Source organism: Geotrypetes seraphini, chromosome 3 (genome assembly GCF_902459505.1).
Source record: "Geotrypetes seraphini chromosome 3, aGeoSer1.1, whole genome shotgun sequence".
Classification (NCBI taxonomy): Eukaryota; Metazoa; Chordata; class Amphibia; order Gymnophiona; family Dermophiidae; genus Geotrypetes; species Geotrypetes seraphini.
Genome location: NC_047086.1, coordinates 20,441,667 through 20,469,127, shown reverse-complemented (window position 1 = coordinate 20,469,127; position 27,461 = coordinate 20,441,667). Strand labels below are relative to the sequence as shown.

Below are 27,461 nucleotides of genomic sequence, written 5' to 3'. Positions count from 1 at the left end.
GGAATCCCAGAGAGTAACAAGATTCCGGAATCCCAAAGAGTAACAAGATTCCGGAATCCCAGAGAGTAACAAGATTCTAGAATCCCAGAGAGTAACAAGATTCCAGAATCCCAGAGAGTAACAAGATTCCAGAATCCCAGAGAGTAACAAGATTCCGGAATCCCAGAGAGTAACAAGATTCCGGAATCCCAGAGAGTAACAAGATTCTGGAATCCCAAAGAGTAGCAACATTACATACAGAATCTCAAAGAATAATAATAATTTTATTCTTATATACTGCCATACTGAAAAAGCTCTGGGCGGGTCACAACAAGGTGGGATACATGGGATACAGGTCACAACATGGGATACAGATAAAATACAAATTAGAATAATGGACTTAAAAACAGATTAAGACAGAAAACATTTACAATATAATGCAGAAAATACCGGCATGGCAGGGAAAGAAGTAAATCTCAAAGATAAGAAAAAGAAATCCCTAAAGAGTATATACCACAGAAAAATACTATAATATCAGAGCAATGGACTCAAATTACAAAGTTAGAAATATTGTACATATTTATTAATTTAAAATTTGCAAAAATATCACAAAATTTTCATAGAATAGTAATACATAGAACAGATCAAATACATCAAGTTGAATATAAGGAACTTGATTGAAAAAATGAAGCAGAACACATTAAATTAACCATTAAATTAATCATTGCATTAAATTAATCATTTAGGGCTCCTTTTACTAAGCTGTGATAGTGGTTTTAGCGTGCGATTAGCATGCGCAGAATTGCCGCACGCGCTAGATGCTAATGCCAGCATTGAGCTGGCGTTGGTTCTAGCCACGCAGTTTAGTAAAAGGAGCCCTTAATTTAAATGGTCCTTTTTCTTAGACATTTCTGGGCCAGAAACCCGGTGTGCTTAGGACCTATCTACCGGAGTCAACGTCAAAGCTCACTCCAGCCATCGAAGCCCTCCCCCAGTCCGTCCGCAACTGAATGTCCACAGACCGTGCAAGCCAGCCCAGTACTGGCCTTAGTTCCTTCGACGGATACCCCTTATTTTCTGATTAAAGATCATCTGTGTTCATCCCACGCTTGCTTGAACTCTGTCACCGTTTTCCTGTCCACTGCCTCCCTCGGGAACGCATTTCACGCATCAACCGCCCTCTCCGTAAAGCACAGTTATTTACCGTAACAGGTGTTGTCCAGGGACAGCATGCAGACATTCTCACATGTCACTATGTCAGAGTTCTATGGCACAGCGGTGCCTTCTAGAAAGATCCAGTAGTCGCTGGGTCTCTTTAATAGTCATGCTTCATTATTTTAGTCATTTGGACCCTGGTCCGTTGAGAACTAGGCTGTGGGTTTTCCTCCTTTATTTAAAAAATAACAAGCCGTCAAAGTGTAAGGGGAGAAGATTTGCTGTAATGTTCGTTGAGGCTTCTCTGGTTCAGATTGCTCTACTTGTGTGCGAATTGTATGTGGGTTGCCGATGTAGGCAGTAAAGTCAAGCGGAGGCAACAGCCTAATTGTTCTCAGCTTAATTTATTTTTTAATTTTTTTACAAATATATCCAGTTGCATATTAAAAGGGGGGGGGGAGTCAGTACGCCCCTGCGCCATGTTGGTGGAGGCACCAGCAGCCCTCCTGCTCTCTGACCCCTGCCTCTTCCCACTCTTTCTCTCGCCAGGCGCATGCCCCCTTCCCTGTACCTCTAGTTCACTTCTGCGAGCAAGAACGTCAACGTGCTCCTCGTGACAGCATTGTCTTTCCCGTTGACGTCACTTCCAGGTGCCACGCATAGGAAGTTATTGTCAGCCTAGCATTGCTAGCAGTCAGCATTTTCGGTTGGACTAACCCAGGGGTCTCAAAGTCCCTCCTTGAGGGCTGCAATCCAGTTGGGTTTTCAGGATTTCCCCAATGAATATGCATGAGATCTATGTGCATGCACTGCTTTCAATGCATATTCATTGGGGAAATCCAGAAAACCCGACTGGATTGCGGCCCTCAAGGAGGGACTTTGAAATCCCTGGCCTAACCAATGTCAGCAGAGGCCTATGGGACATTGGGCTAGATTTACTAACCTTCCGACTGTGTCCGATCTGTGGGCGATTGGAGGCAGGCTGAACGATTCACCAACCATCTTCATGCAAATGGGGGCGATCAGAGGCACGCCCCTCATCTGATGACACGGATCGCTAGGTAGCAAACCCGACCCATGCGCAGACCATCTACTTTGCCTGTAGATGGTCTGCGCATGTGTTTGCTATCATTTTGTTTTTAAAAACTTTTTGTACTGGCCCCGACTCTCCTGCTCTCTGCCGCCCTTCCCTGCAGTACGAGCCCGTGATTTTAACCTGCAGGTTTAAAGCGGGTTAAAACCATGGGCTCGCTCTGCAGGGAAGAGCGGCAGAGAGCAGGAGAGCCGGGGAGGCAGAGAGCAGGTTTATTTCAGGGCTGGCAGGACGGTTGGAAAGGATGTGAGTGACTGGTCCCCGGCAGTCGCTTCTTGTTGATCAGCCAACCCAGTCGGTGTTCCACATTTTTGTTTAGTGAATCGCTGCCTGCCTATTTTGCATACCGTTTCCCCTCATTTGCATGCACGGATCGGAATTTACACCAGGTTTTAGTTGGCGTAAATGGTTGCACCTAAAGTTTAGTTGCAAGGTCGGCTACTATGTGTATTCCATAAACCGGGCCTAAGAAGAGTTTTCAAGAGCAAACTGGCTAACCTACTGAAGAGGGCTTTAAGCTAAAATCACTGGGGTGGGTGAGTATAAGCCCTCAGGAAAGTGAATCACTAAATACCTCTACACCAGGGTTGCCCACACTTTTATGGCTTGCGAGCTACTTTTAAAATGATCAAGTCAAAATGATCTACCAGCAGTAAAAATTTAAAAAAAACACAAAGCACACTACGCAGAGAAAATGATAATTATCATTTATATTCAGGTTTTCTTCAAAGAGGTCAAGGCAGATAACTTTAAAATATGCAATGTCACCTCAGTAACAACTATACAAAAATAGACAAATATACCTCCCTCCCCCTTTTTACTAAACCGCGATAGAGGTTTATAGCGCAGGGAGCTGCATTGAATGCCCCATGCTGCTCCCGACGCTCATAGGAACTCTATGAGCTTTGGGAGCTGCACGGGGCATTCAGTGTGGCTCTTTGCGCTAAAAACCACTATCGCGGTTTAGTAAAAGGGGGCCCAATAGTGCAAAATATAGACAGCAGATACAAATTCTCAAAACGGACACTTTTTTTTTTTTTTTTTTTAATTTATTTATAAAATTTACACATTTATTATCAAGCATATCATCTTGTACAGAAAGTGAGATCAAGAAAACATAATAATATTATTTACTCTCAAACCTGAAAGCAATTCAAAATAATAAAGAAAATATACATCCTAACTTAATCACACACTAGTCCTCAAATTAGGATCCAAGATTAACGATAAGAGTAGAAATTAAATTAAAGTAAAACATTTTAACAAGAAAAATCACTTAAACTACTACTGAGAGGTGAGCTAATTATTATCACAATGGTACAGATGGTTCTACAGACTCAAGACGTTTCGCAGAAAGGAAAGTAGTCAAATGAGCTGGATCTACAAATACATATTTCAAGGAACGGTATCTTATGACACATTTACAAGGATCCCTAAGAAAAAATAAACCCCCTATTTGAGTCACTCCTGGTTTTAACATTAAGAATTCCCTTCTTCTCTTCTGAGTCTCCCTCGAGACATCAGGAAATATCTGGATATGAAAACTCAAAAAGTCCTTGGCCCTATTTTTAAAGAAAAGTTTATGAATCCAATCCTTGTCTGGGGCCAAAGCCACAGTCAATAAGAGAGTGGCTGGAATAGCCAATTCTCTATCTGATTGCTCTAACAAAGTGGAAACGTCCAAGGGTTCTTTCTGTGGTATTCCTTCATCTTCTTTCTTTTGAGGATCCTGATTTCTTATAGATAAATAGTAAATCTTTGTAAGAGGTGGTAAAGCATTTTCAGGTATTTTAAGAATTTCCAGAAAGTATCGCTTTATCATATCTCGTGGAGAAATTGATAATAGTTTAGGAAAATTAATTAATCGCAAATTATTAATCCGAATATTGTTATCTAAAGCTTCCAATTTTCTCTGCATAATCGTATTGTCTTTAACAAATAAATCTTGGTTACTCTTAATTGTTTTTAAGTTCTTCTTTTCTTCTTGAATATCTAATTTCAGTGATACAGTCTCTTCCTTTAAAGTTTTTATCTCTTCTTTCTGGATTTGTATTTCTTTGTCCAAATTTTTTACCTGTAAGTTAAGGGCATTAAAACGGACACATTTTGATCACTAAATTAAAAATAAAATCATTTTTCCTACTTTTGCTGACTGGTGATTTCATGAGTCTCTGGTTGCACTTCCTTCTGACTGTGCATCCAATACTTCTTTCTTTGTTCCTCCTGCATGTTTCCTCTCCTCCAGATCTCATTCCATTCCCCAAACAACATCTCTCTGTGTCCCTCCATGAGTGCAACTTTTTTTTCCTCTCTCCCTGCCTGCCCCCTGCCACCCGACATACTCCATTCTCTCCCCCAATTATTTCTTTCTTTCTTTCTCTCTCCCTGCCTGCTCCCCCTCCAGCCACTTAATAATAGGCAACCAATCTTCCCCTCCCCTGCTCAACAGAAAGATAATGAAAAATAAACTTAAGCCCCTCCAAAGCCACCGCCGCTGTTTTCTCACTGCTTCCCCGCCACCGCTGCAGCAGCAACAAGGCCAAACCAGGCACGTGCAGCGACTGCACAATGGCCAATCCACAAGCCTTCCCCCCTCCCCCGATATAATTTTTGATGTCGGAGAGGAAGTTCCGGGCCAGCCAATTGCCGTTGGGGGAAGGCTTGTGGGCTGGCGGCGTGAAATCGCTGCACGGGCCTGGCTCTTCCTTGCGCCGGCTTCAGCGGGGAGCAGAGAGAGAGATCCCAGGCTCTGCGATCGACTCGCATAGTCTTTGCGATCTACCTGTAGATTACAATCGATGTTTTGGACACCCCTGCTCTACACAAATGGGAAAAGGAGACTATGTCTGGAAAGCTGTATATACTAATGCTCAAAGTAAAAAAAAAATGAGGAAAAGCAGGAGAGGAGAGATATGATAGATGTTTAAATATTTATATGCCATAAATGCGCATGAGACGAGTCTCAGTTGAAAGGAGGCTCCAGAATGAGAGGGAATAGTATGACGTTAAGGAGTAATTTAAGAAAACGCTTTTTTACAGAAAGGGTGGTAGATGCATGGAATAGTCTCCTGGTAGAGGTGGTGGAGACAAAGTCTGTGTCTGAATTCAAGAAAGTATGGGACAGGCACATGGGATCTCGAAGCGAGAGGAGGAGATAGTGGATGCTGAGGAAGGGCAGAATGGATGGGCCATTGTGGCCTTTATCTGCCTTCATGTTTCTATGTTTAATAAAACAATTCAACATAATACAAATTTCTTTTAAAGTTGGTTTTCAAACTCTTTCGAAAACAAGAGTTAGAAAAACATATACCATAACTCAGGGGTAGGGAACTCCGGTCCTCGAGAGCCGTATTCCAGTCGGGTTTTCAGGATTTTCCCCAATGAATATGCAGGAGATCTATTTGCATGCACTGCTTTCAATGCATATTCATTGGGGAAATCCTGAAAACCCGACTGGAATACGGCTCTCGAGGACCGGAGTTCCCTACCCCTGCCATAACTCTTCCAATGTTTTGGTGCTTGATACGTGAAAAGTTTTTCATGGATAATAGATCCTTTACCGATGGAAATGAGAAAGGACAATCATTACAATGTCTTTTATTCTCAGATAATACGCATAGAATCCATGTATAGCAGGGATCTCAAAGTCCCTCCTTGAGGGATTTTAGGATTTTTAGGATTTCCCCAATGAATCTGCATGAGATCTATGTGCATGCACTGCTTTCAATGCATATTCATTGGGGAAATCCTGAAAACCCGACTGGATTGCGGCCCTCAAAGAGGGACTTTGAGATCCCTGATGTATAGAATCTGACCCTATATGGCTTAGTCCTGAATGGAGAGTTTTCCAGAACAATAAAGCAGAGGAAAAGTATTTCAGGATCACATAAAAGGCAAAGTGAAGGGAATTAGCATAAGCAGGGTTAGATATAAGATTAGTGTTCGTACAGGCAAAAAGAGGGTCCCTCCCCCCTCACTCAATAAAATGGAGAATGTGTGTGATCCTATGTGTTCCTTCCTCTGATAGTCTCCTTTATTGGAAGAACATTTGGATCTGACACCTGCAAAAAAAAAAAAAAAATCACCTTTTCATTGATTTCATTGTGGGAGTGTGTAGTGCATTGGTTAGAGCTACAGCCTCGACACCCTGAGGTTGTTGGTTCAAATTCCACACTGCTCCTTGTGACATTGGGCAAGTCACTTAATCCCCCATTGCTCCAGGTACATTAGGTAGATTGTGAGCCCACCGGGACAGACAGGGAAAAATGCTTGAGGACCTGAATAAATTCATGTAAACCATTCTGAGCTCCCCTGAGAGAATGGTATAGAAAATTTTTTAAATAAATATTGTGACAAGCTTCAGCCTCTGATGACCAGAGCTGGTATTATGACATCATAATGCCTCATTCCACCAGTGCCTAAGAGCCAACCTCATCAGTGATGTCACAATGGCTTGATTGTCCTATACTTGACTTGGTTTCACTACATTTTGATTTCTAGAGTGGTGCAGTGGTTAAAGCTATAGCCTCAGCACCTTGAGATTGTGGGTGCAGGTCCATGCTCCTCCTTGTTACCCTGGGCAAGTCACTTAATCCCCCCATTGTGATCCCGCAAGGACAGTCAGAGAAAAATGCATGAGTACCTGAATAACTTCATGTAAACTGTTCTAAGCTCCCCTGGGAGAACGGTATAGAAAATTGAATAAATATATAGTGTTCTTCAACCGCCGGTCCGCGGACCGGTGCCGGTCTGCAGGAAATTTCTGCCGGTCCACACACAGGGCCGGCAACAATAAGGGACAGGTGCAAAAAAAAAAAAAGCCGACAGGAAGTCTTTTTTCCGACGTCAATTCTGACGTCGGAGAGGACGTTCTGGGCCAGCCAATCGCTGCCTGGCTGGCTCAGAACGTCCTCTCCGACTTCAGAATTGACGTCGGAAAGAAGACTTCCTGTCGGCTTCAGGGGAAAGGAAGGAGGGAGGCTTTTTTTTTTGAGCAGCAGGGAGGCAGCAGGCTGGCTTTGGCTAGGGAGGGAGGGAAAAAGGTAGGCAGGCAGGCTTCAGGGGTAGGGGTGGGACAAAGTGTGGAAGGCATTGAGAGGGACATAGGAAGGAGGAACTGGGGGCCCTAAAGACATAGGAAGGGGCACTAAGGACTTGGGAAGGAGGCACTGGGGGCACTAAAGACAGGAAGGGGCACTAAGGACATGGGAAGGAGGCACCGGGGGCACTAAGGACATAGGAAGGAAAGAGGGAGGGAATAGAAAGGGAAAATTCTTGGGCCTGAGTGCAGAAAGAAAGAAATGAAAGAAAGGATATACAGACAGAAGGAAACGCAACCAGAGACTCATGAAATCAATCACCAGACAGCAAAGGTAGGAAAAATGATTTTATTTTCAATTTAGTGATCAAAACGTGTCAGTTTTGAAAATTTATATCTGCTGTCTATATTTTGCACTATATTTGTCTATTTTTCTATAGTTTCTGAGGTGACCGAGCTCACGGAGATGGGGCGGAAATGGGGTTTAAAAATTTTAGTCCTAGTAGTTTGCCGGTCCACAAAATAATTATTTTATTTCTGCCGGTCCATGGGTGTAAAAAGGTTGAAAAATACTGTTTTAGGTCATCCAAGTGCCGACTTGGGCGGGGTTTTAGACATGTTTAACTTTCAATTATGAATCCCTTAGGCCAGGGGTAGGCAATTCCGGTCCGCGAGAGCCGGAGCCAGGTCAGGTTTTCAGGATATCCACAATGAATATGTATGAGATGGATTTCCATGCACTGCCTCCTTGAGATGCAAATCTATCTCATGCATATTTATTGTGGATATCCTGAAAACCTGACCTGGCTCCGGCTCTCGAGGACCAGAATTGCTTACCCCTGCCTTAGGCTCTCTAAATGGTATATAAATACTAAAAATAAAAAAAAACCCAGATAGTACAAAATGAGTCGCGTTCAGTTTCAATAAGAATTTCCCAGTCCCCTGCTAAAAAAAACAAAAACAACCAAATTTAGATCCTTCCTTGACATCAATTTACCTTGACATCAATTTTCGTCAGCCGTAAGCCTGAAGTCATTATGCCATTGTATAGATCCATGGTGAGGCCCCACCTGGAATACTGTGTGCAATTCTGGAGGCCGCATTACCGTAAGGATGTGCTGAGACTGGAGTCGGTCCAGAGAATGGCCACCCGGATGGTCTCGGGACTTAAGGATCTCCCGTACGAGGAACGGCTGGATAAGTTGCAGCTGTACTCACTCGAGGAATGCAGAGAGAGGGGTGACATGATCGAGACATTCAAGTATCTCACGGGCCGCATCGAGGTGGAAGAAGATATCTTCTTTTTCAAGGGTCCCGCGGCAACAAGGGGGCATCTGTGGAAAATCAGGGGCGGGAAACTGCACGGGGACACCAGGAAATTCTTTTTCACTGAAAGGGTGGTTGATCGCTGGAATAGTCTTCCACTTCAGGTTATTGAGGCCAGCAGCGTGCCTGATTTTAAGGCCAAATGGGATAGACACGTGGGATCTATTCACAGAGAAAGGTAGGGGAGGGTCCTTGGGGTGGGCAGACTAGATGGGCCGTGGCCCTTATCTGCTGTCTATTTCTATGTAACATAACGCAGTAAATGACAGCGCGCAAAGACCACCATAGTCTGCCCTTTCTGGCTCAATTGAATGAGAAAGTTGTTCTGCAACAATTGTTTAAGTTCCTGAATGCCAGCAACACTTTTCACCCTGGGCAATCGGGTTTTATAGGCAGCCACAGCACAGAAAAAAAAGCACGGGTTGCAACGCTCAGGGAAATGTCAGCTCCATTAGACTGCAGGATGAATGTCCTTTTCATACAAAATGGACTTGAACTCTGCTTTCAATACTGTGGGTCACTCTCTTCTTATTCCTAAGGTTTCCTTCCTATGGTAACCATATTTTTACTTTAAATAAAAAAAGACGATTTGTAGCCCCACTTTGTTTAATTATTTCGGTATTTATATGCCGCCTTGTCAGGTTATCTAAGCGGTTTCACAATCAGGTACTCAAGCATTTCCCCTGTCTGTCCCGGTGGGCTCACCATTTATCTAACGAACCTGGGTCAATGGGGGATTGAGTGACTTGCCCAGGGTCACAAGGAGCAGAACGGGGTTTGAACCCACAACCCCAGGGTGCTGAGGCTATAGCTCTAACCACTAGGCCACTCCTTCCTCCAACAGCCCAGCCCCGGCTCCGCCCACAGCCCGGTCCCACACAAACTTCGTCTCATCGGGGTCGTTTTTGGAGGGCATCCGCACAATACAAAAGATTCCCTGGACAGAACTCTCGCCTTCCTGGCAGGTAAATGGAACGACTGGCTGGGTAACATTATCATGCATTCCTCATCCTACTTCAGTTTTAGAAAATCAGTAAAAACAAATTTGTTTAATCGATTTGCAACCTAAGAATTTTATAGTTTTTCACTTCTTCCATTCTGTAAGCTAGTATTCGATGACTTTGTATTGTGACCATTTCGCTGATTGTCCAGCGCCTCTTGCTGTAAACCGCCTCAAACTATCGTGGCTTTGGTGATATATAAGAATAAAATTATTATTATTATATGCAAATACGACGTAATGATGCCGCGTGCATGTGATGTCCATCGCGTTGCGTGCGCAGATGCCCTCCAGACGTGGCCCTGAACTCGCTTTTCAAAACCCGGTCAAAGTTCTGGCTTTTGAAAACCTGGTCCGGATACATTACATTACATTAGGGATTTCTATTCCGCCATTACCTTGCGGTTCAAGGCGGCTTACAAAAGATTTATAAACAGGGTTACAATGGAATAACAATAGAATTGCTAGAATGGTAGAGAGTAGATCTAAAAAGAGGACATGTCCAGGTAAGTCTGGATATCTGATAACCCTATTCATGCCTATCTTTCTTCTTAAATCGGGTGAGAAAATTTCCTTGATGAATCTCTTGGCTTGTGGGTAACATAGAAACATAGAAGATGACGGCAGATAAGGGCCATAGCCCATCAGGTCTGCCCATTCTACTGACCCACCCCCAAGACTACTATCCTAGGGATCCCACTCCCGGTGACAGGTTCCCTTGGCTTAACCCTCTAAGGGATCCCACATGGGCATCCCATTTGCTCTTAAATTCTTGCACGCTGTTTGCCTCGATCACCTGCACCGGGAGCTCGTTCCAAGGATCAACCACTCTCTCGGTGAAGAAATATTTCCTGGTGTCGCCATGAAATTTCCCGCCCCTGAGTTTGAGCGGATGCCCTCTTGTGGCTGAGGGTCCTTTGAGAAAGAGAATCTCTTCTTCCATCTCGATACGGCCGGTAATATACTTAAACGTCTCGATCGTGTCTCTTTTCTCCCTACGTTCCACAGAGTTCCGTCTTAGTCCAGATATTGTTCAATGTTTTTCTTGCTTTATTAGTTACCCTCATTCAAAGTTTGAAGAAGAGTATATTGGTATTGGCAAGCAGTGGCATAGCAAGGATGGGAGTCGCTTGGGGTGGAGGCACCCCCTCACCTCCTTCCCCACCTCCTCCTGCTGCGTGCGCTCCCCTTCCCCCAGACCTCCATAAATTCATGTAAACCATTCTGAGCTCCCTTGGGAGAACAGTATAGAAAACTGACTAAATAAATAGTGTGAAAAGTTTCAGCCTGTGATAACCGGAGCTGGTATTGTGACATCATAATGCTTCACGCCACCAATGACTAAGAGCCAACCTCATCAGTGATGTCACAATGGCTTGATTGTCCTATGCTTGGCTCACTTTCACTACATTTTGACTTCTAGAGCGGTGCAGTGGTTAAAGCTACAGCTTCATCACCTTGAGGTTGTGGGTGCAGGCCCATGCTGCCCCTTGTGACTCTGAGCAAGTCACTTAACCCCCCCCCCCCCCCCCAGTGCCCCAGGAACATTAGATAGATTATGAGCCCATTGGGACAGACAGGGAAAAATGTTCGAGTACCTGAATAAATCCATGTAAACTGTTCTGAGCTCTCTGGGGAGAACAATGTAGAAAATTGAATACCGGTAATTAAATAGTGTGACAAGCTTCAGCCTCTGATAACCTGAGTTGGTATTGTGATGTCATAATGCCTCATTCAACCAATGCCTAAGAGCCAACCTCATCAGTGATGTCACAATGGCTTGATTGTCCTATGAATGGTTCTAGAGTGGCGCAGTGGTTAAAGCTACAGTCTCAGCACCCTGTGGTTGTGGGTTCAAACCCTGCATTGCTACTTGTGACCCTGGGCAAGTCACTTAACCCCCCCCCCCTTGCCCCAGGGATGTTAGATAGATTGTGACCCCCACTGGGTCAGACAGGAAAAGATGCTTGAGTACCTGAATAAATTCATGTAAACTATTCTGAGCTCCCCTAGGATACTGAAAAAGTGCTAAGTGAGGATCTGCTAAGGGCAGGGGTGTCCAATGTCGGTCCTCAAGGGTCGCAATCCAGTCAGGTTTTCAGGATTTCCCCAATGAATATGCATTGAAAGCAGTGCATGCAAATAGATCTCATGCATATTCATTGGGGAAATCCTGAAAACCCGACTGGATTGCGGCCCTCGAGGACCGACATTGGACACCCCTGGCTAAGGGGCAGAAAAGCTTGATTTTGGAATAATCTGCTGCCATTGAAACTTGGGAAAAGCATTAATTCACCTCAACAAAGATATTTTGGATTTTTCAAGGTTTCTATCATTTATTATGACTTGTATTGCCTTTCAGGTTTAATGGAGCCCTGAGGCAGGCGTCTTTAAGCCGAAACACCGCCCGTGTCGGGTCCTAAAATAAACTTCCTGTCCACTCCTGAATCTGGGTGGTCCTTTGTGCTTTTTTTGTTGTTTTGTTTTCTGATGTGGTTTGTACTTTGACCCTCTCCTACACTGACAAGTTTTCTCAAGTTTATTAAAAAGTTGATATACCGCTTAAAAGATTGTCTAGGCGGTGCACAAAAGAATATGAGATCATGAAATCATCAGGGTGACATGACTAAGACATGAACAATGACAAAATACATAGACACATGTGGAAAATGGGGGGGGGGGAGGAGAGAAATACAATTTGCAGTAGGACAGTGAGATAAAAAAGGTCTATACACTTCTCTCTCCGTATTCGTGGTTTCGGCAGTCGTGGTTTTGATTATTTGCGGCTTTTAGCTTGCTGGCTCCTCCCCTCCCCCCTATTACATCAGCTTGCGTAGAGAAAAATCGCCGATTCCCGGCACTTTCTTCACCGTGTTGTGCCTCTCCTTCAGGAACAGGCCAGGTCTCCCGCCATGTTGTTCGCGGTTTCACCCTATTCACGATGGTTTTTAATAGAAAACAGCGAATAACACATGAAAAAGTTATTTGCGGTTTTTCTGCATTCGCGGGTCTGTTAATCCCCTATTACAGTGAATACGGAGGGAGATGGGAGGGATCTGCAATGGGAGGGATCTGCTGTTCCTTCAGTGTTGTTCTTTGGTTGGAGATTTACAAATCTTAGACATCTTTGAATAAAATTTTTTTTTACATTTGCCGATAAGCGTCTCTTCCTGCAACGACAGTGTTAGGGAATTCCAAAAACGTATTTATTTTTCTAGACTGTTCTCCCAGGGGAGCGCAGGATGGTTTACATGAATTTATTCAGCTACTCAAACATTTTTCCCTGTCTGTCCCGGTGGGCTCACAATCTATCTAATCTACCTGGGCCATTGGGCGACTTACCCAATGTCACAAGAAGCAGTGTGGATTTGAACCCACAACCCCAGGGTGCTGAGGCTGTAGCTTTAACTACGATGCCACACTCTCCCCTGGAGCTGTAACTGAGAAAATCTTTTTTTTTCTGGTGGTGTCATATAAGAGATGACGTAGGGAGGCAATATTCAAGAGAAATTGATTGCTAGATCTCATATCATTACAAACAAATGCCCACCCCTAGAGAAAACCTAATACTCTCTTGAGCCCAGGTTCAAGGGAGGGTGTTGATTGTAAGCTGGTGACTTTATCCAGCAATGGAAGATGCAGTAGCAAGGGGGGAAAGGGACATGATATACCACCTTTTCTGTGGTTAAAATAAAAGCAATTTACCTATTTTTGACAGATACTAATTTTGCACCTGGGGCGATAGAGTGTTGTGGATTGAACCCACAACCGCAGGGTGCTGAGGCAGCGGCACTGACCACTGGGCCACACCTCCACTGCTACTGGCGATTGCCTTGTGTTTACAAGTCATCAGATAAGTTGAAACCGCTCACCAAGGCGGACGTTTACATATTAGCCACTCTGTGCGACTCGCACGTGAAAGGAACATTGGCCTTGATTCACTAAAGCTCACCGATCTGGGCGATCCGTGGCTGAGTCTTGGCGGGCGACCGATTCACTCCAGCGTCCTCGCGCAAATGAATTGATGGGACGCACGCCCCCTTACCGACCCCACGGATCGCCGCAGAGCGATCCAGACGCATGCGCAGACCATCCTCTTTGCCTGTGGGTGTGATTCGCGCATGCGCCTGCTCTCCGCACAAGCTTGAGGTCAAAACGAAAGGGGGGGAGGGGTGGCTGCACTCGCTGGCCCCACGAGAATCATTAGAACAGAACACGCTTTGCAGGGGAACAGAAGAGAACATGTCATAATAGTGCAGCCCCGCTTTAAACCAGCGGGTTAAAACTACGGGCTTGCAGAGAGCAGGGCGCTTTTTGCACAAGGGAGATGTTTTATTTTGATGGTTTTATCTTTTGATACTGGGATTAGAGAATGACACGGGGAAAAAAATCTGTCCCCGTCACCAGACCACCGTCCCCTTCACCACCCCGTCCCCGCCGTCCCCTTCACCACCCCGTCCCCGTAGCATCCACCCTTCCCTCTCACCACCTCACTGCCCATCAGCACCCCTCACTCGGTCCATGCATCTCCCTCCCTCCCCCTTACCTTCGCAGCGCGTTTTAAGGTTTGAGTAGCTTGTTGAAAGCCGCCGGAGTGTTCGTGCAGTTCGTGCAACCGGAAGTTGCGTCGGAAGAGAAGCTTCTGCCCACATACACATGCGACTACACTTACGCTCCGGTGGCTTTCAACAAGTCTCAAACCTTAAAACGTGCCGCGAAGGTAAGGGGGAGGGACGGAGATAGATAGATTTGGGTAGGTAGGAAGGAGGGAGGGGGCCGCGCACGATTGGTGACCATGCGCATTCCCTCCCTTAACTGCGGGGTCAAGGCCATTCACCGCTCCACGGGGCGGTGGATGGCCTTGTCCCTGTACCTGCGGTGAGCACCTATCCCCCCTCCACCGTTTTGACGGGTTACCCACGGCTACTCGCTGCTAGCCGCAGATAACATCCACCGTGTCATTCTCTAACTGGGATTTCAGGGCGACAAAGAGCAGGACAGTCAGCAAGGAGGCGAGCTACATTTTGGATCGGTCAGCCCAATCGGTGTTCTATCTTGTGTTTAGTGAATCGCTGCCTTCCTACTTTGCATGCCATTTCCCCTCATTTGCATGTGTGGATCGGATCGGGCAGAAGGTTAGTGAATCGGGTCGGGGGTCGGAAAAGACTCGCAAACTGGTCGGGACACGATGGGTGAGCTTAGTGAATCTAGCCCATTGTTCTCCAGTGCAGACAGATAGGCAGTGGGGATGCAGCAGGAGCCAACAAGCAGAATGGGACGTATGAGCTGCATCCTGTCAGCTGCCATGTGCTCCATTACCTTTATTTTCAGGCTGACCATAGAATATTATCTATTTAAAGTCTTTCATATATATGAAGCAGTGCTACTTATCTGTTTGAGGCTGATGCCTAATTTTAGGGACTAAGGAGCAAAAGAGAGGCAAACGATTTGCAGTGCAGAACAGAGCAAGTCAAAGAGCAGATCAGGTGACTGTACGATCGGAATTGATTTATTTAAAAAGTTCCAGATATATACCCCCTTTTACAAAACTGCGAAAGCGTTTTTTTTAGCAGAGACGGCACGTTGAGTGCTTTGCGCTGCTCCCGACACTCATAGAATTCCTATGAGCGTCGGGAGCTTTCAGCACGCCGGTCTGCGCTAAAAATTGCTTCTGCGGTTTTGTAAAAAAAAAAAAGGGAGGGCAGGAGATAGCCACATTTCACCAAAGGTTGCATCAGAGGCAATACTGCAGCAAACACATTTAAAATAAAACAATCATAAGAAAACTTTAAAATTACAAAGAGAAACCACATATTAAAGCACTATGCCCACATCTTGCCACTTGTCCTATGTAAGCAAGTTCTGTAAACTGTGTAGTTTTAAACAGTATAGAAATTTTTAAAATAAATAAATTATTGCTTTTTATATGCATGGCTTATATACTTTTAAATGCATGTTTTCAACATATGGTTCCTCTTTTATCATTTTAAGGGTTTTTATAATTGCTATATTTATATGGGTTTTGATCTAGATCTTGGCCCCCTTTTATCAAGCTGCGTTAAGGCTTTTTATCTCGGGTCGCTGCGGTAAAAGTGCTGAGGCTCATAGGAACTCTGAGCGTCGGAGCTTTTTCTGCCGCAGCCTGCGATAAGATATACTCATCTCAATCTACGCGGGTGGGGTTTGGCACTCCGACATAGAAACTATGTTTCGCCCTAATCGGGCTTTATCAAGGATAATCCCCCTCATTCCGTTCCATCTTTAGACTTCTACTGCATTCTTCTACTACTCTACTAAAGTGGTGGAGGGAGAGAAAGGGGCAGGGGAATTGCAGGGAAAGAGACATAAGGGGGAACGATACTGCATTGAATTGGGTTGTAGGGAGCAAAAGGGGGCAGATGCTGATGGAAGTAGGGGGAAAGAGAGAGAAGGGGCAGATGATGGAAGTGGGGAGAAGGGGCAGATGATGGAAGCGAGGAGAGAGAAGAGGGCAGATGATAGAAGAAGGGGGGGGAAGAGAGAAGGGGCAGATGATGGAAGTGGGGAGAGAGAAGAGGGCAGATGATGGAAGGAGGAGATAAATAAAAGGAGGGCACATGATGGGGGAAAAGGATTGAGTTAAGGAAATACTGGAGGGGCTGAGGGAAAGAGGTGGCGATTAGGGCGAAACCTAGTTATCCAGAGAGACCATTATTATATCTATGAAAGTATTTGAATGAAGGGTCTGTGGAAAAATTGATTGCTGAGTAGCTGACTTGTTCATGCATCAGGACGACATCTGCACAGGCACGGATACGATGATGTCACGCACATGCACGCGTGATATCGCCGCGTTGCATTGGAAACTCAGACAAAGTGCCGGGTTTTGAAAAGCCATCCGGACTCCTGAACATGTCCTCAAAAGGAAGACAGGTCCAGGGAAATCTGTCTGGTAAACCCTTCTTATGCAGCCTTTGGCAAAACGTGGCCACATCTAATAAATCTTTTCATATCATATATTCATCTGGTCTGGTAAAGTTTAGGGTCTGTCTCTGTGTCTGTACAGTGCTGTGTATACTTGGCAGTGCTTCGGATATAAGTATGAGTAGCATAAAAGCTTCGGTGAATAAGTTCCTTAGCGGCATTATGCATGCCTTTAAAATTCAAGTACGAATCCAAGGAAATTAAGTTTCAGGGAACGTCAGACATATCCATGCTGGCAACGCAGCTTGAATTCTCGATCCCAGATTTATATGGTTCCAAGCAGTGAAGACTAAGGAGCAACCTGCTCTGTTTTTGAAATGCACAGCACAACGCCGCCTTGCATAGAAATGACGTGATTTTTCCCTTTGGACTTTCCTATTTTTAGGACTGAAATGTGTTAGCTTTGAAGCAGAGACAGATTCTCCAAGGTGTCTAAGGCTAGCACCTTGAAAGACTTGCCCAGGATCCCGCGGGGCTTCCAGAGATTAATGAAAAAACAAAACAAACAGTTCACCGGAGGGAGGCTTAGCTATCTTCAGCAGATAGGCTGACAGAGTGACAGGTTCGACATTTAAAAGCTTTCATCTTTCCCCCCCCCCCCTTAGTGGGGTGACAAAAATAAAAAGAATTTAAGAAATGGGGATTAAAAGAAAGGAAGGCTAAGGCAAAACTTTTTGAGAGCTTATTTCAGACAAGGATAAAATACTGAATGGAGGATCAGAATTGAACACTTCTCCCTCCGAATTCACGGTTTCAGCAAGCGCAGTTTCGATTATTTGCGGTTTTTAGCTTACTAGCTCTTCCCCCCCCCCCCCCAAATTACGTCAGCTTGCATAGAGAAATCGCTGATTCCAAGCGTTTACAGAGAAAAATCGCCGATTCCCGGCACTTTTTTCACCGTGTTTTGTCTCTCCTTCAGGAACAGGCCAGGTCTCCCACCATGTTATTTGCGGTTTCACCATATTCACAATGGTTTTTAATAGAAAACCGCGAATAACACATTAACCCAAGCACAGTACCGGGTAGAACTTTGGATTCTTGCCCAGAAATTGATTAGAAAAAAAAATTAAAAAATTTAAATTGAATCAGGTTGGGTAGACTGGATGGACCATTCGGGTCTTTATCTGCCGTCATCTACTATGTTACTATGAAAAAGTTATTTGCGGGTCTGTTAATCCCCTATCACAGCGAATACAGAGGGAGAAGTGTACTGTCATTTCCCATTTCTTTGTATTAATAGCACACACTCAGACTAACTGCCTCATGGATGATGTGGTTTCTAATGATGATGTATTTATTCAATTTTCTGTATTGTTCTCCCAAGGGAGCTCAGAATGGTTTATATGAATTTATTCAGGTACTCATGGATTTTTCCCTGTCTGTCCTGGTGGGCTCACAATCTAATGTACCTGGGGCAATGGAGGGATTGGATGACTTACCCAGGATCACAAGGAGCAGTGTGGGTTTAAACCCACAACCCCAGGGTGCTGAGGCTGTACCTTTAACTACTATGCCACACTCTCCCCTCCCCCCCTTGATTCTATATCAGTGTAACAATGAAATTTTTGGCTGTCTAAAAACACAAATAGAAATCCACATCCTCCATCATATCCTTTGATAGAGACCTGGGTGATGAATACATCATAAAAAACAATTTAAGGATATTTACTAAGCTGCATTAAAATAAAACATTGTATGGCAGCAGTAATTACTGTAGGCTATAGGAATGCTGAAGTTGAGACCTGCTATCTCTTACGAGAGGCCCAACAAGAAGAGAATGATGCGGAGCCATGAAATTTACAAGTTATTCTACACTAGTGAATGGGCACAAATATAGGGAAACCAAGCCATTGTGACATCACTGATGAGGCTGGCTCTTAGGCATTGGTGGAATGAGGCATTATGACATCACAATAGGAGGGGCTGCTGAAGAGTTCTCAGCCCAACCAAGAAGAGAATGATGTGCTAGAGAAGAGTGTATCCAACGGACTAACGAATGGCTCCGCATGTGGTGCATAGAAATGAACTTTGGATTCCTAGACCATGGTGAGACACTCCAGGGACTACAGGGACCCGACGGACTCCACCTAACCAGGAGAGGTAAGAACGTATTCGGACATCGCCTGGCCCGCCTACTCCGCAGGGCTTTAAACTAGGTAAGTTGGGGGAGGGCACATATTCATATCCCAGAGCAGTATGAAACCACCCTGAGGAGACGAGCAACACCCACACTTCTGGGTCTAAGGTAAGTACGCATGTTATCCACGATAATTTAAAGGGAAATATCAATGATAATTTAAGAGTCACTCTAACACAAAAGGGGATCTCTTCACAGGTATGGAAGGCTATGTATGTTAATGCACACAGCTTGGGCAATAAAATTTTAGAGTTAGAGACTGAAATAATAAACGCTGACCTAGACGTGGTAGCAATATCAGAAACCTGGTTCACGGACTCGCATGGGTGGGATATGGCTATACCAGGCTACAATCTACTACGTCGCGACAGAGAGGGCAAGTTAGGTGGAGGGGTAGCACTATACACTAAGGATAACATCAAAACTACCAGGATTACAGATGTTAGATACACTGGGGAATCCCTCTGGGTGAATCTGGCCGGAGGAAATGAAAAATGCCTATACCTGGGTGTGATATACAGACCTCCAAAACAACAGGAAGACAAAGACTTAGAACTGATTGAGGACATAGAGAACATCACTCTACGGGGAGACACAGTGCTGTTGGGGGACTTCAACATGCCCGATGCAGATTGGAACACACTCTCTGCAACTACGTGTGGCAGTAAAAGAATTTTGAACTCCATAAAGGGTGCACGACTCAAGCAAATGGTGTTGGAGCCCACCAGGGACCAGACGATACTGGACCTGGTACTCACCAACGGAGATAGCGTCTCGGATGTCTCAGTTGGAGATACACTGGCCTCCAGCGACCATAATATGGTATGGCTTAACCTCAAGAAAGGTTTCTCAAGGTCAAACATAGCAACTAGGGTTCTCAATTTTAGAGGCGCAGACTTTGACCGTATGGGAGATTTTGTCCGTCAGGAATTACATAAACAAGCACTACCTAACAATGTGGAGGATATGTGGTCGACTCTGAAGTCCACCCTACACGAAGCAACAAACCGCTACACAAGAACAATAAGTAAACACAGGAGAACAAAAGACCCCAATGGTTCAGTGCAAAAATTTTTGACCTCATTAAAAAGAAAAAAGAAGCATTTATCGTCTACAAGCATCTAGGAAAACGAGAGGCGAAAGAAGACTATCTAGACAGATCTAGAGCTGTCAAAATAGCAGTCAGAGAGGCCAAACTCCAAATGGAAGAAGATCTAGCACGGAACATTAAAAAAGGAGATAAATCCTTCTTCAGCTATATTAGTCACAGGAAAAGAAATAAAGACGGGATAGAATGCCTGAAGAAATCAGACGGTAGCCTTGTAGAATCAGATTCTGCCAAGGCAGAATTACTAAACGAATACTTCTGCTCAGTCTTCACCTGTGAAGCACCAGGAGCTGGTCCACAGCTTCAGACGGGAGACAGCCAGAAGGACCCGTTTCAAGATTTCGAGTTTACACCCAGTAGCATCTACTACGAACTATCAAGACTCAAAGTAGATAAAGCCATGGGACCAGACAACCTACATCCAGGAGTGCTAAGAGAATTGAGTGAAGTCCTGACAGAACCATTATCTGTTCTTTTCAATCTCTCCCTACGCACAGGAAGAGTCCCCTTGGACTGGAAAACCGCCAACATTATCCCACTCCACAAAAAGGGATGCAGGACAGAGGCAGCAAACTACAGACCAGTGAGTCTCACGTCTATAGTGTGCAAGCTCATGGAAACACTGATCAAATGACATCTCGACATAATCCTAGATGAGGAAAACCTACATGATCCCCACCAGCACGGATTCACCCAGGGCAGATCCTGCCAATCTAATCTGATTAGTTTTTTTGACTGAGTTACTAGACAGTTAGATGCCGGAGAGTCACTGGATGTGGTATATTTGGACTTTAGTAAAGCTTTTGATAGCGTCCCACACCGATGGTTATTGAACAAACTGAAATCAATAGGGTTAGGGAACACTAACTACATGGGTTGAGGATTGGCTGAGTGGTAGACTTCAGAGGGTGGTGGTAAACGGTACCCCATCCAAAACGTCAGGCGTGATCAGTGGAGTGCCGCAAGGCTCGGTCTTGGGCCCGATTCTATTCAACTTATTCATAAAAGATATGACCCAAGGACTTAGAGGAAAGGTATCAATGTTCGCCGACGACGCCAAACTTTGCAACATAGTAGGTAAAAGCATTTTGCCTGATAATATGACGCAAGATCTACTACTGCTTGAACAGTGGTCGGCAACATGGCAACTAGGCTTCAGTGCTAAAAAGTGTAAGGTAGGGGAGCAGTTACCGGACCTGGAGGATAGCAGTGAGGAGACTCGTTGGTGGTCTCAGCTTCCAGCAACAGCGGCTTCTTTCCCTGTCAGCCAATGCCGACAGGCATCCATAGAGACGGACCCCTGACGTCATTGGGTCCGTCTCCAACATCGTAAAAAGCTGCCGCGGTTGCGGCCGCAGGGCGTGGCTGAAGGGGCGTGCCCTAAGGGGCACGCAAGGCCCCTTGAGTGCCCCTTTGGAGCCACAAGGAGTCCGGGAGTCAACTTGCTGGTAACTTCAAAACTTGTTGTATATAGACCCTGGTCGGATTCTGCTCCCTGTAGCTGGATCCAAGATGGTCGCTGCATGTCTGCTGCAGTGAGGACGCCGTCGAAAGTTTCCTCTAACTATGCCGAAAAGACGGGGAAGGAACGTCGGAGGAGCCTCCCGGCGACCCTTAACTCCAGCGGTTACCATTGATGATTTTCTCCGACACCTACAACGGGAGCAAGAAGAGTCGGGTGCCAGCTCGCTGGGGACGCCGCCGGAGAGTAGCGCGGTGGTGGGATCCCCTGGGCTCGATGTCACTCTCAGCCCCGACGTCAGGACGCCACCCCTTCAACCGACGCCGCAAGCCGCTAGCTCTGCACGGGACCAGAATGCACCCGAGGAGGTAGCTTCTTCTTCGTTCCCAGAGGCTAGCATGGAGGGCTTGCCGAATACAACAACGCAGAGTGACATGCTCTCTCTGCAAGGACTTGCGACCGGGACAACAGAGGCTGGGGGAATACAAGACGCCACTGAGGTAAAGCTAATTTCAGAACATTTAGATACTACAACATTACAACTTTTTTCACCTACAAAACCCCCTAAAGTCACACTTGATGCATTATAGGACTTGGTAGTGAATTTGGGGAATTCTTTAAATCCTCAAATAAAAAGTTTGGACAAAGAATTAAAAGAACAAAAAGAAGAAATAAATGTCTTAAAGCAGGATATTTCTCAACTAAAAATAGAATCACAAAATAAGTAAGGAGCTAATGTTTTTGAAACAAAATCAAGATTTGTTGGTTAAAGATAATATAATACTCAGGAGGAAGTTGGAAGCTCAGGAGAATAATGGTCGAATTAATAATTTGAGATTTATAAATTTTCCAAAGATCTTGTCAACTTCTCCTAGAGAAATGGTGAAAAGGTATTTTATGGAAATATTGGAAATTCCTGAAAGCTCCTTACCTCCTCTTACAAGAGTGTATTACCTTCCTGCCAAGCCCCAATCCAAAAAAGAAGGAAAAATTGAGGAACCCCGGGAGAGATCATTGGACATTTCCGCAATACTGGAACAATCGGATAGAGAATTGGCTGTTCCAGCCACTCTCTTGTTGTCTGTTGCTTTGGCTCCAGACAAGGATTGGATATTAAAACTTTTCTTTAAAAATAGGTCCAAAGACTTCCTGGGACATCATATTCAGATTTTCCCCGATGTCTCCAGAGAGACTCAAAAAAGAAGGAAAGAATTTCTACTTCTAAAACCTGGAGTGACTCAAATAGGGGGTATTTTCTTTCTGAGATATCCATGTAAATGTGTGGTTAGATATTTATCATTGAAGTATATTTTTACAGAACCGTCTCAACTGATTAGTTTTCTCTCAGCGAAACGTCTTGAAAAAGGAATAACAGCGCCCATGGAAGGTTAGCTCCCCGCACTGTAGTAAGACATGGATTTTCTTTTAATTAATTAGATTTATATTTGTCCTACTCTTTAAATCTTGGATCCAATACATGGAGGACTAGTGTGTGATCAGCTAGATCATTATTACTTTATTTATCTATTTTTATTTTCAACGGAATTATGATTGTGGTATATCTTAATTTTGGAAATTTAGTTCAGTATGTTGTTTGATCTCACTTTACTGTACAAGATGTATATGCTTGGTAATACTGTAAAATTCTATAAATAAATAATAAATAAAAAAAGTGTAAGGTAATGCACCTGGGTAAGAGAAACCCGCACAGAACTTACATACTAAATGGTGAGACCTTGGCCAGGACCACGACGGAACGTGATCTAGGGGTGATCATTAGTGAGGACATGAAGGTTGCAAATCAAGTGGAGAAAGCTACCTCCAAGGCAAGGCAAATGATGAGTTGTATCCATAGAGGTTTTGTCAGCAGGAGACCTGAAGTTATGATGCCGCTGTACAGGTCCATGGTGAGGCTTCACTTGGAGTATTGCGTTCAATTCTGGAGGCCACACTACCGGAAGGACGTGCTGAGAATCGAGTCAGTTCAGCGAATGGCCACTAAGATGGTCTTGGGGCTCAAGGATCTCACGTATGAAGAAAGACTGAATAAACTGAGGCTGTACTCACTTGAGGAACGGAGAGAGAGGGGTGATATGATTGAAATGTTTAAGTACATCATGGGCCGTATCGAGTTGGAAGAAGATATCTTCTACCTCATGGGACCCTCAACCATCAGGGGGCATCCGCTGAAAATCAGGGGAGGGAAGTTCCATAGCGACTCCAGAAAATACTTCTGCATTGAAAGAGTAGTGGATCATTGGAACAAACTCCCACTGCAGGTGATTGAGGCCAACAGCGTGTTGGACTTTAAGAGAAAATGGGATATTCACATGGGATCCCTAGGGGAGTGAAACCAGAGGGCGGGTATTTGGAATGGGCAGACTTGGTGGGCTATAGCCCTTTTCTGCCGTCTTTTTCTATGTTTCTATGTTTCTAACTTTAATGGTTCCACATCATTCTCTTCTTGGTTGGGCTGAGAACTTTTCAGTGGCCCCCTCATAAAGGGGCTGCGAGGGAAACACCGGATCCTAATTGCACCTTTGACCCCCCCAAACATTAGCACTCAACTTCCTATCCTTCCAGTCTCATTCTTGTCTCCTATCAGGGATTTTCCTGGTGTCTACTGGGTTGATAGCAGCAATCTCCAGTCGTTTCTGCTCTGTCTAGTTCCTGGTTTCACATTATCACTAGTCAACTTCAAGTGGTAGTCAACCTTGATCCCTAGCAGTGCTATCATGAGATTAATGCATTTGATCTCTCCTTTTACACTCATTTCCACTAAACTAACACATCCATGCCCAGGATGTGAACAGAAAACATTCTCAGTTTGGTCTGTTATCAGATTAATCACCGTACTCTCAGGAGTCTAAACACCTGTGATTTCTTTTCTTTTGTAATGAATTGCATCTGAATATACATAGACTTTAAGGGTGGGGAGTGGTTGGCACAGTGGTGAAAGCTAAGGCCCGACTTCGTGCAGGAAGAGGCGGTCGGAGCGAACTGCGAGTGATTTCCTGCACTCGCTGTGCTCCGGCTGCTCTCCTGCTGTCCTCTCCCGCTGCGCTCTTCAGGCGTATTCGCGGTTTATTTGAGATTCGCGGGGGTTCCTGGAACAGAACCCCCGCGAATCTCGAGGGAGCACTGTATTAGGAAGCGAGTGCAAATCACATGGCCACGGACCTACCCATGGTCTCCACCGGCCAGTGGTGTATCGAGGATGAGAGGCGCCCAGGGCGGTGGCTCCCCTCCCCCACCCTCATCTCCGCACCCCCTACTCCTTTCTTGCTCTCCCCTGCTGCTCATGCCCCCCCCCCATTTCTTCCCCCGTAGCACTGAATTTGTTGCTTGCGGCGGTCAACTGTGTACCTTCGTGACTCCATTGGCTCTCCCTCTGACGTCACTTCCTATGCAAGGCACCTGGAAGTGACATCAGTGGAAGAGCCAACGGGGTCATGAGGAGCACGTCGTTGAGCGTTGCGACCAACAACTTCAACTAGAGGTGCGGGGGAAGGGGGCGTTTGTGTGGTGAGGGGGAAGAGGCAGGGGTGGAGAGGAGGGGTGCTGGCACCTGGGGCGGACCGCCCCCCACCCCGTTATTATGCACTGCCACCAGCCCCAAATTTCAATGGGGAACATTGCGGCAAAGGGGCTACAATTTTTACAGAAGGGCTTTTCCTTGGATGAATTCCAGTTTAATCATGGAAATTCTTTAGAAAATGACATTCCCCATGGAGGCTGAGGTTACACATGGTAATTAAAAGCTTCTCTTACCTGGGGATGGGGGAAAAATTACAAAATTGTCTTTCCTGCTTTACGACTTTTCATGTTCAGTACTTGTTCGATTCGCTTGTGTATTGCCATATGTTGTTCATTTTTGTTCAATAAAGATGATTAAAAAAAAAAAAAAGCTTCTCTTACCTAATCCATCCTTAAGAGAAATAAAAATAGCCTATTGCGGTTCATAGACAGTAACGCAGAAGACAAAGGCGCACGCCGACAACTAAGCGCAAGACGGAGACGCGCGCCAAAGAAAAAGACTGTTTTTAGGGGCTGCGACGGGGGTTTTTGTTGGGGAGCCCCCCACTTTACTTAATACAGATTGCGGCGGCATTGTGGGGGGTTGTAACTCCCCACATTTTAGTGGAAATGTAACTTTTTCCCTAAAAACAGGGAAAAAGTTAAGTTTTCAGTAAAATGTGGGGGGGGTTACAACCCCCCAAACCCTCCACAACGCCCCCACAACACGGCACGATCTGTATAAAGTAAAGTGGGGGGGTTTCCCCCCGCACCCCCCGTCGTAGCCCCTAAAAACAGTCTTTTTCGTCGGCGCACACCTCCACGCTGCGCTCAGTTGTCTGCTCGCGCCTTTGTCCCGGCGCGCTTTTGACCTGCAGCCCTGTTGGTAACCTGTAGGATTTGTGTTAACTTACTTCTTTCTGGGTTTCATTCTGTCACTCGCTTTAGCAGATAACCCCGAATGATCTTTTCATTTCAACACCTTTCAAAGAAGCTGGTTTCACGCGTTCAACTTGCAAAGTGACATTGATTAACAAAGACGCAGCGCTATAGCTAAAGGGTTAGCTGTAAGCCAGTAAAGCTGCGACATAGTTGAGGTTTGCCCAAAGCGCAGCTCTAAATGAAAGCTAGGTCAACTAACGATCTGATGGGTTCTCCTGTAGCAATCACTGAGTAATGCAGCTTTTGAATTTTGTTGAAAACTGACAACTTACAGAAGTACAGTTCTACAGGATGTTTCAAGTGCCTTTCCATGACTAATTTAGGGCTCCTTTTACGAAGCCGCGTTGGCGGTTTTATCGCACGTACCTTTTTAGCGCGTGCTAACCCCCGCGCTAGCCGAAAAACTACCGCCTGCTCGAGAGGAGGTGGTAGCGACTAGCGCAGTCGGCAAATTAGCGCACGCTATTATGCGCGTTAAACCTCTAACACGGCTTCGTAAAAGGAGCCCAAAATCTACATATATAGCACTAAGTGGTTCCGTGTACCATCTGGTGAACAAGCCCTGAAGGTTCAATAGTTGGCTATCATATTTTCATAGAGCAATATTTCTATTGAATCAATAAAACGCTGACTTGCAGTCTGAATAAATCATAGTTGCTCTTGCAGACTGTTCGGAATCATCAGGGTTAATGGTGCTCCGATAATGAGATGATTAGCAGTCCAGTACAGAGCAGGTATCGGTTTACGCACCGCCTGCACTATTCGTCACCTTTCAAAAATATTGCTTTGTTTTCTCAAAGGTGCTGTAGACGTGTAAATAGCAACTGAAGCTTCCATTGTTTTCAATGATTTTCAATCGGTTTTATAGGTACCTGGCTCTTGTCCAGCCATTTCGATTGACAAGCTTAAGAACGAAATCTAAGACCATCCGAGTCAATTTATGCCTTTGGGCAGTTTCGTTTATTCTCGTATTTCCCGTGTGGGTCTACTCAAAAGTCATCAAATTCAAAGATGGTCTGGACAGTTGTGCTTTTGATTTAACGACGCCTAGCGATGTTCTTTGGTAAGTAAGCAATGTGAAATAAAATGATATCTTCATATCTCAGTCATAACATTATGACATCACAATATGAGGGGCCACTGAAAATGTTCTCAACCCAACCAAGAAGAAAATGAAACTAGAGAATGACATGGTGGCTGTTACCCGCGGCTAGCCGCAGGTAACCCGCCAAAACGATGTGGGGGGGGGGGGAAGGACTCACTGCGGGTATGGGGACAAGGCCATCCACCGCCCCATGGAGCGGTGCGCAGGCTCCGACGGCTTTGAACAAGTTACTTAAAACGTGCTGCGAAGGTAAGGGGGAGGGAGGGAAATAGATAGATTTGGGTAGGTAGGAAGGAGGGAGAAAGCTGCGCGAGGGGTGCCGATGGGGCGGTGAGGTAGCGAGAGGGAAGGGTGGTGGAGGAAAGTGTCAGAGATCACAGCAGGTGCCTTCTGAGAACAATGAGGTTGTTTGTGTTATCTTTTCTTACATAATGTGAAGGAATCATTTCCATATGTAACTGTCTTGGGGCAAGGGAGGGAAAGCTGTACCTTACAATGCAGAAGGTTGTGGAACAGAAAAGATAGTTCAATCAATTCCAAACATACTCTGACGCTGAAGGGGGTATAGAGGAACATTAGGAGTATTAGAAAAAGACTGAAAGGAAATGGGGAATAGATAGTGGGGAGAAGACGCTGA

The 27,461-nt window shown here is 45.1% G+C and overlaps 1 protein-coding gene across 3 annotated transcripts in view; it reads left to right on the top strand.

Moving 5' to 3' along the window:
• Nucleotides 1–27,461, top strand: part of MCHR2 (melanin concentrating hormone receptor 2) — a 236,727-nt gene that overhangs the window by 174,592 nt on the left and 34,674 nt on the right. For all 3 annotated transcript variants that reach the window (XM_033939996.1, XM_033939994.1, XM_033939995.1), the window contains one exon: nt 26,588–26,782. In XM_033939996.1, the coding sequence (XP_033795887.1) occupies nt 26,588–26,782 (195 nt within the window). The remainder of the gene's footprint in view (nt 1–26,587; nt 26,783–27,461) is intronic.